At 39.3% G+C, this 15,862-nt stretch overlaps 1 protein-coding gene across 5 annotated transcripts in view; it reads left to right on the top strand.

Annotated features, from left to right (window-relative positions):
* Window positions 1–15,862, top strand: part of si:ch211-225b11.4 (thyroid adenoma-associated protein homolog) — a 57,772-nt gene that overhangs the window by 36,250 nt on the left and 5,660 nt on the right. For all 5 annotated transcript variants that reach the window (XR_007193655.1, XM_048244622.1, XM_048244621.1 and 2 more), the window contains 12 exons: window positions 1,450–1,608; window positions 1,943–2,088; window positions 5,707–5,844; window positions 5,957–6,061; window positions 6,645–6,845; window positions 7,356–7,506; window positions 8,282–8,531; window positions 9,223–9,462; window positions 12,420–12,624; window positions 12,716–12,904; window positions 13,994–14,217; window positions 15,522–15,692. Coding sequence is in view for 4 of the 5 variants with exons in the window: in XM_048244622.1 (XP_048100579.1) it covers window positions 1,450–1,608; window positions 1,943–2,088; window positions 5,707–5,844; window positions 5,957–6,061; window positions 6,645–6,845; window positions 7,356–7,506; window positions 8,282–8,531; window positions 9,223–9,462; window positions 12,420–12,624; window positions 12,716–12,904; window positions 13,994–14,217; window positions 15,522–15,692 (2,179 nt within the window). In the remaining variant the exon portion in view is untranslated. The remainder of the gene's footprint in view (window positions 1–1,449; window positions 1,609–1,942; window positions 2,089–5,706; window positions 5,845–5,956; window positions 6,062–6,644; window positions 6,846–7,355; window positions 7,507–8,281; window positions 8,532–9,222; window positions 9,463–12,419; window positions 12,625–12,715; window positions 12,905–13,993; window positions 14,218–15,521; window positions 15,693–15,862) is intronic.

Genomic DNA, 15,862 nt, shown 5'->3' with positions numbered 1-15,862 from the left:
CTTATTAACATTTGATGATGTCATATGTTGCTAAACTGAATTGTGGTTCAGTTTCTTTGCATTACTTGTGGTTAGCCTGGGTGTTCCCATGCTGCCTTGCGTGCGATTTGATTCACACTGCTAAGGCAGCCTGGAGACCATGGAGCAAATTTTCGCCTGAGATAGGGAACCAATCACAGAACAGGGGGGAAAGCAAGACGATGATGAGCTATGCACAGACGCATTTGATAGACATCCGTGGCACCCAATAAACGGATCTGGGCATTTTTTTCAAGTACGAGAAAATGAACGTTTGGTTCCCAGACCACGTCTCATTGAGAAGTGGTGGCACTAGCCAGGCTAACTTGTGGTAGAAAGTTGAGAAAAGTGGCAGCACAGGTGCCAACCAATCAATTAGAGTTTATTTCCAATTTCCTGAGAGTTCTAAACTGGAAGAAATAAACTGAGATTGTGACACGCACATGTAATGCAATATGTTTGGCTTTAACAAAAAAAAATACAGAGATATAAACACTGCACAATTTGAAAACCCTGTTGTTGTAGCAAAGAAGATGTCTGGGGTGATTTGCAAGACATAATGTTAGCCCATTAGGAAACGTAGACTGCTTCCCAACTATATAATGTTAGCACATTAGGAAACGTAGACTGCTTCCCAACTATATAATGTTAGCACATTAGGAAACGTAGACTGCTTCCTAACTAAGCATTAAGGAATTCATTGGTTCTGTCAATCTCATATTACGTATTGTTATACAACTCTTACGAATGCTACAGGAAGTTCAATTAACTTGATTAACCTTCCCAAAGTCCTGAGGCCCCATATTGTTATTCTTGAAAAGGTTGTCTTGATGCATCTTTCAGACATGTTGAAGGACCATGGCATCATGGAGAAGTTTCAGTCAGGCTTTCATCCTATGCATAGCACTGAAACTGCCCTTATCAGATTCACTAATGACTCATTGATGGCAACTGTGCAACTCTGGCAACTCTGTTTAAGTGCTACTAGATCATTCTGGTCCTTTTTACACCACTGAGCATGCCATTTTAATCAGTAGACTAAAATAATGGGTTGGCTGTGTCATTCATTTTTTAATGTAATTTTTAATGTCAAGTTTTTTAGGACACACCTACTTGCCAAAACGAGGAAAGAAACTTCGACTTATTTTCCAATAATGACCTTAATGATCTTCTTATCCCTTACATTGGTCACCATAGGTAAAGTTTACTATGGATGTTATGACTTATTTAGATATGATGCAATGTTTGACAATATTTTGTCAAAACGATTATTTTTCAAAATGTTTCGGTAACACGTGACATGACACGGTCACACTCTAACACTAATCCTAACCCTAACTTGTCATGACAAAAAATGAATGACACTTGACTTAACCGTTATGTCATGAAATGTAGATACCTTCAAGTAAAGTGTAACCAATATTTCTTTAGGTGCAGTGAATGCTTTGCAGAGATGTTTGCTGGAGGTGCCGGGTGTCTTGTATAATGAAATGGATGAGGGCATGTTTGCAAAAACCCTCAGCTTGATGGAGAACATGACAGTTCTCTTACTTGGTGTACTTTATGGGGACCAGGACACAGAAAGTAAAGGTAGATATATTGTATAATGTCAGTCTTTTGTTTTCTTTAAATGAATGCAAAATATTTAATCGAATAATACCTCATTTCCATGTTTAAACATTAAATGTAATACGTTTTTTGTAATACGTTTTCTTTTATTAATCTCCGTAATTAACTAAAGAAGTTTCATGGTTGTATCTTAGTTTTAAAAGTAACAAAGGTTATATCTGTTAGTCTTAAACTTTTACCCTGTATTTACCTGAAGTGTCTCTAAATTGACTAATTTAGTCAAATTAGCTCTTGGAAAGTAAATAATACATCTTAAAATTATGTTAAAAACTGACATTCATCTTTTCTTTTGTAGAAGTCCCTCCATCCTTTTGTGAAATGGGAAATGCAATCAGCTCTGTAATTGGTCATCAGTTAGGTTCAGATGATCATGAAGAGGAGCATGTCCTGCTTCCAGAGGAGCACAGTCTGGTGCTCACTTGTTGCTGGGTCTCACTAAAGGTGAGTAAGTAGCATGCAGTTACCATTATTGTGCTTCAGGCCATTATGGGCAAAAGGTACACAGTTTTCTAGCTGTCTGTATGTGTGTGTATGGTTTGGTCTGTTATGGCACAGTGTTCGCACAATTTCTCCCAAGCAAGTTGAAGCTTCTTCCTCAGATTTGGCAGAGTTAACTACTAAAGCTAGATGAACTGAGTACATACACAAGGTCACATCCAGGCAAGATCCAGGTGATAACACATAAGCAATATGTATCATATTAATGTATGTACGTGATTGACACTTTTAATGTAGTGAGCTAAGCTACCCTATATTAAATTATGCTTTAATACAAAATCTTCCTCAAGAGCAAGTGTAAAAAGCTAAATTACATATATTTTGCATAAAGTTTATTACATCAGAAGCTACTTTATTTATTTGCATTTTTTTGTAAATTACAAAGTGAACCAGCTTGAAGACAAATGCTATTTCAATGACCTGGCTAGCATAACTCAAACAGACATAGAGTAACCTTTAGTTACCTTTATTTGCACAGGTAAAACATACTGTATGTTAAATAAAAAAAACAATTACCCTCAATTGTTACTCTCACAGTTCCAAAATCAAATAGGGGAACAAGGCTCCAGATAATAATAACTAAGGCAGGTACTGAGAGTGTGTGGATTGATATGGGTATGCTCAATTTAGATTTGGTAATTTGTTAAGTTTGCAGGATAAACTGCAGGTTAACTCGAAACTCAGCAACTAAATTCAAAATACATTAGCAAAGGAATTCAATGCTCTAAACTGTAGGCTAACAGCACAGGTAGGCAAGTAGACACAGCTAAAGGACAGGTAGACACACAGTGTGCATTTGCACACACAAATCTTGCCAGAGCCTTAAATCATTAAACTGTACGTGTCTACGCATTTGTATCTTCACTGTCACCTGTAAAAGCTTCACCTTCTCACAAGTTAAAATTAATACAACCAATTTTGACAGCTTATTTTATTGACATTACTCTAGCAGACCACCAACATCTTTTTTGACAGAAAAATATTATTGCTTCAGCTCTGCCATGGAAAATTATTTTGCCTTACAAATTTACACCGAATAGAGTATGTTTCCCTGCCAATGTAGTGAACAAGGACCCATGCCCGTCTCTTCTCAGTTTTCATTGGACAAACGTGTCATATTTGCCAGATTCATTGAATAGAGCTTAACTTGCATGGTCGGCCAGAAGAAAGCTCTGCTGTGAATGTAACCTGTGTTGTGTTGCATGCTAGCAATCGAGCTAAAAGCACAGGCTGCTAGCTCTCTCACTTGCACCACTCTTAAGGCTTTGGGAGAGTAGATTAGTGCCTGGCTGCAGAACACAAGATCCAAGGGCTGGAGCTGAATCTAAATCCAACTCCTCCCACTATATCCACGATTGCGCCCTACTGTACATTGACGTGATCCTGTAGGTGGCGGTAATGCATCGAAGGGTGCCTAATCTGCTAATAAACGCTCACCAGAAGAAGAAGAAGAAGGGGAAGAAAAAAAAGAAACCAGGAACGTATCCCTTTCTATGATCGCTAGCAGTAGAAGTTTGGGAAGAAGTCATGGCAACAGATATCCTGAGCTGGGCTATATCTCATCGTAGCCTAGTAGTCTGGTTACAAGTCCTTGCCTTCGCCATATGTGTGTATTTGGCGAGTTTGACCTATATAGCTATAGATGTTCCTAAAACGGAAACTGGATATTTCAGTCAAGCAAGTTTGTGATATGATTGATATCCAAACTATAGGGTACTACCCTCTGATGTATTTTATACACTTGTTTGAAACATCATTAAGTTTATTTTTTTAAAGTGTTGTTTATTTTACGTTTATCGGTGCTACAACCTCACAGAAGGTCGGCTAAAACAAAACAAAAGGACGTATCATGTTCTGGAGTATGTCTACCAATCAAAAAAAGAGACGTTTGACATTCAGGCTGATCTGACCAAAATCCAGATCCACCTCTGGATCTTGTGTTCAGGCAGATCTAACTCGGCCCACTGGACCGAGATCCAGCTCCACACCTTGGATCTTGTGTTCTGCAGAGACACCTACTTACATTGGTAGAGCAGTTTACTATAGGTAACAGTAACCAGGGTTCTAAATTAACTTTTTTGATCACCAGCCAATGTGGCTGATAACTTTCTAAAGTTACTAGCCAATCAGAATTTCTATTAGCCATTTTTTTCCCGGTGAAAATAAGAGAATTATGAGTTTATGAGATGAGTGTCACTGAATGCATTTGGTCATTGTATTAACATTGTTGGCATGAATACATACCACAAAATATACACAGAAAGTGCACTTCACTTCATTTCATGTTTGGGATCTCTATCTATCTATTTCTCTGTCGATATCCTCATCCCCTGCTTCATTCCTATTCTCGCCCCCATCAGTCTGTACCAACCACTGCCACATTTAGTTTAATCTTAACTTAATAAAAAGGAGATATCAATTATCATCAACAATGACAAGCCAGCTAGAACCTGCCACTCGTTTTCTCTCCCTCTCCTGCACACTCAGACGCATTCTCAATTAAATGGAGTAGCATAGGGCCTATGTTCAAGTTGGATCTTTATAGAGAGGACCCGAAAAGTATCATCTTTATGTAACATGCTGTTGGTGCATGTTGACATTGTATACTTTCTCTAACAAGAGTGAAAAACAGTTTGCAGTACAGCTACTATTTATTGGCTAAATGTTGGTCCCTCCTCTGTCTTTGGTGCCCCACGCACAGCGCGTTGATGCGTGTGGTGGTGGTGATAACTGATCAGGCTACCTTTTAAAACTGAAAAATTTAGCCTACAAGCTCCTCCACGTTCCATCTTCAGCTAACTCCATAGACAATAAAATAAACGATCTTGCTGCTTCCGGTTTTGCGGCCTCCATTACATGACCTCAGCCCCCCACAAAGGAAATAGTTAAACACAAAGCGTTCATTGCGTTAATATTTCGTAATGCATTATGCATTTGTGTTATGTACATGTGTTAGGTACTTTTTACTTTACTTTACTGGCTAACTCCCTCCTCTTTCAGTCTATGCTCCCTGCTCTGGCTCCGTTCGTTCTTCTAATTCCTTGTGTTTTCTGGTAGACGCTCCGTTCGTTTCCATGGTCTCTGGCTGGTTTCACTGCAAACTGCGTGCAAGCGGTAGCATTACGGCACAGTGGTCATGGGAAATGTAGCAAGTACTGCCGGGGATATATGACCGAAAACAGAGCCTTATGTATCATGCATGTAATGCCTCATGCATCACCGGCCAAACTGGCTAGTAAGTTTTTATTAACACCCGCCAAAATGAATTTTAACCCGCATTTGGCGGGTTGGCGGGTGTTAATTTAGAACCCTGACAGTAACAATAAAAACAATAGCTTTCTACAGATTCTTTATCGTTATTGAAGTAAACAGATACAGACCTTTCTGTGGGGAACCTGCCATGTTGTCAGATAAGACGTTTAACCTGCTGAAATCAGTCTGATGTGCATGATTGCCCTGTATGAATGCATTTCATATTTGATGATTTGTGTAGATTTTGTTGTTGTTTGTTGATTCCTTTGCAACCCCCAGTTTGACCAGGAATAGGGTTTTTTTGTTCAGGAAATCGGAATATTTATGGGCTCCTTGATTGAGATGATGGCTGATGAGTCGAATAAGATGGATCACTTAGTCACTGCAGGTGATATGAAAAGGATGTCTAAACTGTTCAAAGACATCATCTTGAAATGTCGACACTGGGTGAGCCCACTTTGTTTAGAGTGAATGATTTCACTGTAACATCTTAGTCTTTTTTTAACTTAAGTACATCAATGATTTTCTGAATACACTCAGATTCTTGTTTAACTTATAGGGAGCAGTAGAAGGTTGCTGTCGTGGATTCACCAAGTTTTGCAGCACTCTGCTGGTCAGTGCTGACCGAGAGATTCGAGACATCCCTGCACAGTTGCTTAAAGAAGTAAGTAGTGTTGGGATGGTTACTTTATAAAGTTTCCTCTTTTAAGTCCCTCATCAAAACTGATCTATAGGAAAACCTATCCTAGTTTTAATATTGGTAATCTCTAAAAAAATGTATTGATTTTATTTTACAATAATAATAATAATAATAATAATAATAAGTTAAATTAATAATAATTTGTATAGCACCTTTCATACACATAATGCAGCTCAAAGTCCTTTACATTTGGAACATTTAACACTATAATAGAAAAGAAAATAATATTAACAATAATGATACATTTTGAGGCTAACGCAGCAAGTTGTTGCGGTGGTATTGTATAAGCTCTGCTAACAAATGCTTATAATTCTATTGTTTTATCTGTTTTCTTTAAACCTATGTGTTTTTTTGCCTTATATTGTATTGCTTTATACATTTGGTTTTGAAAATGTATTACTTTTATGGTCTGTTTGATTTTGCTGCCTTTGTAAAGCACTATATATGTGCTTTGAAAAGTGCTAAATAAATAAATATGACTATTATGATGATTGTGATTATTATTATTATTATTATTATTATTATCACTTATGATTTCTTATACCAGGGTCTCCAACTTCTCCAGTCTCCCCGCGGCACCTCAGTGACTCGTAGAGCTGCAGGTCTCCCAATGCTTTTCCTCTGTGTGGTTTCAGCAGCAGAAACCAATCAGAGCAGGTCTTTGCTCTCTCTCAGTATTAACACCCTTCTGGAGGTGGCAAATAGACCTCTGCCAGACAACTGGGACCAGACAGTTGATCTACCACAGGTTGTATTGTGTATTTGTCTGTGATGTTCCATTTTATGCAAGAGCTTAAGATTTGGTCATTGTCAAGATACATGGTAGTGAGCCTAGTATGAGTATCAACTTAAAGTAGTTAAAATATACATATTGTAGCAGAACTTCAGTACTATGTGAAAGATTTTTTGGGAACTCTCCTTTTACGGTTTCCTAATATCTTAGTAATTAACTAGTGAACACATGGTAAATCCAAGTATATTATTGGGTAATTATTACCACAAACAACATAAAGATAAATACAGAGAAACTACATGTGAGATACAGAAGGTCCTTCTAAGAATGACTTGCTGGACTGTTGGGTTTTTCATGTTAAATGTTTTGTTTTTAATTGGTTCATCTGAGTTGTCTTAATCTGTGCATACAAAAATGTGCTATATAAATTGACTTAATATTTTGGATCAATGAAATATATGAAGACAAACAGCTCAGCGTAACATTACTTAACTATAGCTTGTAATGTACTGTATCTTTTTGTAGGTGTGTGCAGTTCATTCTCTGAATGCTTTAGTTCGTGGATCTGGTCTCGCTGTTGCCATTCTTAAGTATTGTACAGTCATGGCCACCCTTGCGCTTACACTTCTCAATTCCCGCTGCTGGGCTGTGAGAAATGCAGCATTGCAGCTTTATAGTAAGTGATGAATTCACTTCTTCAAGTGGCCAGAAATTATTGTTAATTCCAGCCATACACATCTCTCCTTCCAGATGATATACTTTGAATAGAAATTCTGACTTTTTCACTGTATTTTGTGTATGTGTGCATGCGTGCGTGCGTGCGTGCGTGCGTGCGTGTGTGTGTGTGTGTGTGTGTGTGTGTGTGTGTGTGTGTGTGTGTGTCTGTGTGTGGATGTGTGTGTGTGTGTGTGTGTCTGTGCGTGTGGATGTGTGTGTGCATATGTGTGTGTCTGCCTGTGCGTGTGGATGTGTGTGTGTGTGCGCATGCGTGTGTGTGCGTGCACATGTGTGTTTATATATATGTGTGTGTGTGAGAGAGAGAGGGTGTGTGTGTGAGACAGTCCTGCCTTGATGCTCCTCTCATCATTCTCTACCAGCAACCCTTTGCTCAACACCACCATCTACAGGCCGATGGATGTATAGTCACTAAATGTACACATACATTAATTTATTTTATGCCCCCATGGATGAAATTCCATGAAACTTTGCATACCCCCAGGGGATGTCAGGTTAATCATACACTTGAAATTTGATGCAGTTCAGAACATCTCAACTGAAGATAGGGGCAAATAAAGCAGTATAGTATTGCATTTTCATGATACTGAACTGATGCATGCTGTTTGCACTCTAAACAAGTGTTTTTTTTTTTATGACTTTCTAAGTGCCCTGAAACTTTTGAATGATGGTCTACAGTATATAGACAAGAGATTATCAACCTGTTGTGTTGGCAGGTTCGTTGTGCACACGGATGCTTGGCCAGAGTCCCGGAGGTGATCATGCCACCGCCCAGTGTGGCATGAGCGCGCTGACCTTCTTTACTCACTACCCATCACTACTGCCCTTCCTTCTCGGTGAACTAAGAAATGCAGCCATAGATCTTCATCATTCATCTCAACATAGACGGCTTTGTGTTCACCCCTCTCTGTATCCTGTGCTAACCCTCCTTGCCAAACTTCAGCCTGGTATTCAACCTGAAACAAGGTGCACTGACCATGACAACTGATGACTGAGTGAGTGACTGAGTGACGAGTGACTGAGTGACGACTGATGACTGACTGAGTGACGACTGAGTGACGACTGGTCACACTGACACAATGGGTCATTGCTTGACTACTTATCTTAGCTAAGTAAGGGGGAGCTAGCTATTTAACTATGATGTCTCATAGCAACAGCATACTGTATATACAATCAATTTCTACCTTGTGTTTTTTTTCCACACTCATCATTTTGGAAAGCTCACATCTTGGAGGTGAACAAAGTGTGTCAGTGTGATCGCTTCCTAATACTGCTTTATATAGGATGTGTTATTAACCATTTTGGTCGTCAGGGAAAATGAATTAAACATTAAAGACAAATATCCGACAAACCCCCATCATGCACCATCATAAATAAAACATTAAAGATGGACGAGGTGGTAATCGGGAGGGTCGGGAGAATTACTCTGAGGACCTCACTTTAAAATTCCAGACATCCAAAAGTGTGTCCATGAGATCAGCTCGGAAAACAAATAGACTGATTATAACTCAGCAAACTTTATAATGTGTCTGATTTCAAAATTACTGTTACAGCTAAAATGACTTTGAGAAGTGGAGCGAGTGCACATCTTTGGGATGAACCGGTGACTTTTGTTGGACATTGTCTCATGTTATTCCTGTGGTGTTTTTTTCTGTAGAGAACTGTCAGAGGCTGTGACACCATTGCTCCAATTAGCCTCCAGTCCTGTGTACAGCGTTAGAATGATGGCTTCCAAAGCAATGGTGGCCATGATGCCTTCCTCAAAATATCCTGCTTTCCTCTGCAAGATGGTTGAAGAGTTACCACGATCCACCGAGGAGCCCTACTCTCACAACTATTTGCATGGTCAACTCCTACAGATCAGAGCTATGCTAACTCAAGTTATGCAGACTGATAAGTAAGTATGAAGGTATAATGACTAGGTATGGGTGTTAGTTAGGATTTTATAATAATAATAATAATAATAAGCTTTATTTGTATAGCACCTTTCATACACAGAATGCAGCTCAAAGTGCTTTACATTTGAAGCATGTAACATAATAATAGTCAGTCAGTCATTATCAATCACTTTTCTTCATTGCTGGGGCTGTTTATGATCCACTCAGCAACATATCAAAAATATAGAAAATGGCGCCATAAGACTGGCAGCCTTAACCCTCTTACCCCCACAAGCACGCCATATGGCAACTGTGGCAAGGAAAAACTCCCATATTCCAGGAAGAAACCTTGAGCAGAACCTGACTTAATAGGGGAGCCCATCTGCTTCTGGCTGGCTGCCCTCCAATAGTAGCAGATGTAGAATAATCTGAAAATGTAGTCTACAGGATAAGATGAGTTAACTAAAAGCTTTCCTGTACAGGTATGTTTTCAGATCTTTTTAAAAATATTTACTGAACTCGCCTGCTTGATGTACAGAGGCAAGGTGTTCCATAGTTTGGGGGCATAATGGATAAACGCAGCTTCTCCACTTTGTTTGTGGAGCACTTTGGGTAATGCGATTAAAAGATTAGAATTGGATGATCTAAGTTTCCTTTGTGGTTGATAAGATATTAAAAGCTCAGAGATATATGAAGGTGCTATGCCATTCAGAGCTTTGTAAGTAATTAACATAACCTTAAAATCAATTCTATAGGAAATAGGGAGCCAGTGCAGTTCAGCCAACACAGGGGTGATGTGTTCTCTCTTCTTAGTCTTAGTTAAAAAGTCTAGCCGCAGAGTTCTGTATGAGTGCCAATTTCTTTAGATGTTTTTTTGGGAAGACCAGTGAAAAGTGCATTGCAGTAGTCTAACCTGCTAGTGATAAAGCGTGAATTAGTTTTTCTGCATCTTGTTGAGTTAAAAGGGGCGACTTTGGCAATATTTCTCAAGTGGAAATAGGCTGTCTGAGTAACTTTACTGATATGGGGCTTAAAACTCTGCATCTAAGATGACACCGAGGCTTGTTACTTTTGGTTTGACCTGGTGCGCCAAGTTCCCCAGATTACTAAGAATAATATCTCGCTTTAGTTTTGGTCCAACCAAAAGTACCTCTGTTTTGTCATCATTTAGTTTCAAAAAATTGTTGCTCATCCACTGATTAATGGAGGTTAGGCATGCAGTGAGGGAGCAAAGGCCATCTGGGTTAGTTGGCTCCACAGAAATATACAATTGGGTATCATCTGCGTAGCTGTGGAAGTTTACATTATGCTGACTTATGACGTTTCCCAATGGAAGCATATATAGAGAAAATAGCAGGGGACCAAGGTAGCTCCCCTGGGCCACACCAAAAGGCAAGTCATGTTTTTCAGATACATGATCTCCTAGACTGATATAAAAATCTCTGCCTGTAATGTAGGTTTGAAACCTGTTTAGAGCATTATCAGAGAGACCCACCCACTTCGCAAGGCGGTGAATTAGGATGCTATGATCATTGGTGTCAAATGTCGCACTCAAATCCAGAAGAATAAGAATTGAGACTTTGTTTGAGTCAGTAGCCAGTCTGAGATCATTGACTATTTTTACTAGAGCCGTTTCTGTGCTGTGATTTGATCTAAAACCTGATTGGAATTTTTCAAGGATACTGTTTTCGTTGAGGAAGGTATTTAACTGATTACAAACAACTTTTTCAAGTACTTTGCTCAAGAACGGTAGATTTGATATAGGCCTGTAGTTGCTCAGATTGGTATGGTCAAGATTTGACTTTTTAAGTAAAGGTTTCACAACAGCGGTTTTAAAAGCAGTTGGAAATATACCTGTTTCTAATGAGGTATTTATTACCTTGAGAATAAAGGGAGCTAAGCTATCATATACTTTTTTGAGGAATCTAGTAGGGATTGGATCTAATCTAATAAAAAGGGTAAACATAAAAAGACTATAATAAACTGTGTATAAAAAACAAATGGAGGTCAGACCCAGTGACATAACATGCAAGACAATTAGCTAAACAATGAAAGTTTTTTTAAGTTTACTGAATGGGTTCACTCTGGGGTAGATACTAAAGGTCAGGCTGCTAACGCCCTCTGCATGTCTCTGGAATGGACCTGGAGGGAGGACATAATGTATTAAAGAAAGGCTCATTATTGGAGCAGTGGATTGTGGACAGTCAACAGAATAATGATAGAACTGAAAAAAGTGTCTGTCTAAACCCCCCAGACACACACACGCACACACAGGTACGCACACACTCACAAACACGCACGCATGCACACACACACACAAACACACATAAAGACACGCACATAAAGACACGCACACACATACACACACAGTAGATATGCAGGCATACATACACACGCACATGCACATAAACGCACACAAACACGCACACACACACACACATAAAAACACACACATGCAGGCAAGCAGGCACACGCGCACACACACACACATAAACACACACACACACACCATTACCCCCACTCACAAGCAAACACACACATGCAGGCAAGCAAACACACACACACACACACACCATTACCCCCACTCACAAGCAAACACACACATGCAGGCAAGCAAACACACACACACATACACACACCATTACCCCCACACACACACTCGCAAGCAAAAACACACACAGAGAAGCACACATATGCACAAAAGCAAACATATGCACACTCTTATTTACATACACAAAAGCAAGAATAGAGGATGGAGTAGGAGATGGAGACAAATTGACAAGCGTGATTTATTTTTGCAGAGAGAATGTGCAGGACTGAGCGGCGGTCATATTTTTGTGGTACATCTATCCATCTAACAATCTACAGTTAAGATAGCATTCTGATTTGACAAATAAGTATTGTCAGTAAAATATGATTGTGTGGTCTTTTTATGTTTAAAATCTTTTTACATGGTTGTTCTTCGTGTTTATTGCAGGGCTGCCTTAAATTCACACAGTCTTATTGTGGAAGTGCTGGAGTCCAAGATGTGGCTTGTGACAACAACACAGCAGTGCCTCATGATCAGAGGGTTATATTTGGATGTGATCAGTCTTGTCAGGAACAGCTGCTCTAAGGACTTCCTGCACCAGTTGTGTGCACTGCTTCTGTCAGAGCTTCACACCTCATCACACCATTTACAAGTGCGCACTATCCATATGCTAATAAACTGACATTTGCATCAATTTCAGTCACTGTTTGTGTGCCAAAATCAAAAGTTTTGTTCACATACAGGTTGGCTCAGACTCCTTTTACGGTGTGGCCCTTCACTTCCTGTGTAAAGATCGAAGTTGGATGTGTCTGGTATGGCAGAATTTCTCCAGTTGGAATGCTGTTTTTAAACTGTCATTGCTCAGATGGGCATCAGAGACATGTGGCTCAAGCATGACCAATATGCCACATCTGCTAGAAAAAATACTCCAGGTATGTTGGCTAATCATATCTCTTACTAATTGTAGATACATCAGTGCAGCAGTGAAACTAGTCCTCAAAATGAACTTAAATGGGTACTCATTGGTATGTACAGGGCAGTGTTGTAAAAGTGAAAAGCTTTGTGTTCGTGGGCATTTGATAAGGGATGTCATGGGCAAAGAGCGCCTGCAGGAATAAATGTTATGTCACGCAGACTACGCACAGCCATCTAGTCTATCTATGCATAGGCTATGGTAGGCATCCTCTGCCGTTTGTCCAATTGTAGGTTCGCACATTAGTCAGCTTAAAGGACATACTGTATAGTAATTTAACGGCAGACAATATTAGCCTACATTAATATGGGCAACTTTACACAGCCATGAACAAAATAAAAGTTACCTTAGTTCGCTGTGTGTGTGAACAGTGTAAGCTTTGACATAGGGCTGAGCGATATGTCCTTTAAAAAAAAAAAACTATTTACGATTTTAATCTACCCCCCTACCCCACCCCATCCCCCCTATGAACTACAAATGACAAACAAACTGTTCTGTTTTGTTTTAATTTTCCCTCTGGAATATACAGTTTGGTAGTAGGCCTAATAATCCTTTGGTAGTACCAGACAAGTTGGATGGGGGATATAGTGCAGATATTAGGCCTACTCTTGCATTTATTCATGGTGCTCATATGTTTGCTGCCCATTAGCTACTGGATAAAGTTGGACATAGCCTATGCCAGATCATTTTTCAGTGATAGAATTTAAAGAGAAAATTGATGTTCATAAAAAACAATTGATTTTAATTAAAAAAAAAAAAGCCTTGTGCTTCATTCAGCATGATAATTCACTTCCTCTTAGGCTAAGGTTTTGACCAGCAATTTATCTTACTCTTGCCTATCTTTGATGCCTTCATCATTTCTGTTTTCGAAAGAAAAAAATATTTCCTGCTAATACAGGTTTTGAAAGTCTGAGTATTTTGAAAGTCTGAGTATTATTATTAATCAGCTGTGGAATCAGAATTACTTCTGAAAATAGACCATTTTAATTGTCATAACACACCAACCCCCAAAATATTAAGCTAGCAGTCATCATATTATCTTTCTTAGGTTAACCTGAAGGAGGTTTTACTGAATGAAGATACAGAAATCCGGGTAGTGTATCTCAAAGCCTTTGTATCAGTCATGACTGGAGGAGTTTGTTCCTTGGTACTTGAGGAAGCGGCCATCCAAGAATGTTCAGAGATCCTGGTTAGAAGCTTGGAAGTCTCAGATGGGGGCTCAGAGTACCTCTCACAGGCCCTGTGTGCTGCCAGCCTGCTACTCTCTAAAAGGTATTATCATAAAACATATCATGTACTTTATTTTCTAAAATCATATTCTCTAATATGACATTGCTTTTGTCACCAGCCATAATTACCATAACGATCACCAAAATCACTGTAAAGCATGGGTTCAACAATGGCAGTAATGTGTGGTCCATGCCTGATGTGTACCTTTTGTTTGCTTGCAAGCAATGAATGATTCTGTTATTGACCAAGTGACTGTTTTGAACCATTAATAAGTGAAGTGACTGAACTTGTACTATATGTATAAGTAAGTATAAGTATATATAATAAGTATATATACTCTTTTGATCCCGTGAGCTCTGCATTTATCCCAATCTGTGAATTAGTGAAACACACACAGCACACAGTGTACACACAGTGAGGTGAAGCACACACTAATCCCGGCGCAGTGAGCTGCCTGCATCAACAGCGGCGCTCGGGGAGCAGTGAGGGGTTAGGTGCCTTGCTCAAGGGCACTTCAGCCGGTTACAGGTCCGAAGTGCTAACCAGTAGGCCACGGCTGCCCCCATGTAATATATATGGCTGCACAATAATATTCAAAATGGCTTTGAAATCAATATCGCTCAATGTAATTGCTCAATATCGTAAATTGTATTGATTGATGATTGTAGATGGTCATTCTGCTAATTCAGCTTCAACTTCATGGGCCTCATTCACCACCTATTCCTATAAAGAAATTGGTTCTTAAAACCAAATTCCTCAGTTTTCACAAAGATTCTGACATTCTTCATTATTTAAGTTATGCAAATTCTATCACCTCGAAATAGTTCGACGCACTCACTAAGGCCCCACTGATAAGCTTATAGACCGAATAAATTGGTTGATGTCTCTCAATTCCTGTAATTAAGAGAAGACAGAGGTCCTAATTATTGGACCTGAAGCCCAGATAGACATGTTGGGCACTAATCTGAAATCACTGGCACTGGCACTTCTCTCTCAAGCAGATACAGTGAAGTTATTACAAAGATTTATCACTGGAAGGCTCTCAGATAATTCTGCATTATCCAAATAGGAGGTTGGATAGGCTTTCTTGTTTCTACAGTTTCCACAGTGGCTGCCTGCACACAGCTATGACTCATTCATATGAGCTATGACTCATTCATTCAAGATACACACACACACACACACACACACACACATATTCCTCATGGAAATTTAATCAATTTATAATCAGTAACAGTTGCTTTTGAGTATAGCCAACCCCACTTTGTGTGTCTTTGGTGCTGTCACTTTAGATCTTTGACATGTTGCTCTCTCTCTCTCTCATTCTCTTTTCTCCTTTCTCCAAGCCTGGACCATACATTGTTCCCACGTTTGTGCAACATATTACAGCGTCACATGGTGCCAAACGCCTCAGAGGCACTCAGAATGGCTTGTGCTGAGTCCCTTTGCCTTGCTGGGGTTCCTCTGATGTGTAAAGACCAGAAAAGTAATCCACACAAACTGGGATTGAGCATTAGGTAGATATATCTCTTCAATTTACCCTCTATCCTTGAGATAAACCCATTTTACAGTAAATATTGTTTTGTGTGTTCAACTAGGCCCAAGTTTCCATATTAAGTTAGTACTGTACAAATGATCATACCTTATGTGTTGGTTTTGTTGCATTGTGCAGCCATTTTTTCTGCTG

The sequence above is a fragment of the Alosa alosa genome, chromosome 5 (assembly GCF_017589495.1).
Source record: "Alosa alosa isolate M-15738 ecotype Scorff River chromosome 5, AALO_Geno_1.1, whole genome shotgun sequence".
In the NCBI taxonomy this organism is placed as follows: Eukaryota; Metazoa; Chordata; class Actinopteri; order Clupeiformes; family Clupeidae; genus Alosa; species Alosa alosa.
Note: the sequence above shows the minus strand (reverse complement) of the source record. Positions and strands in the feature narration are given on the sequence as shown.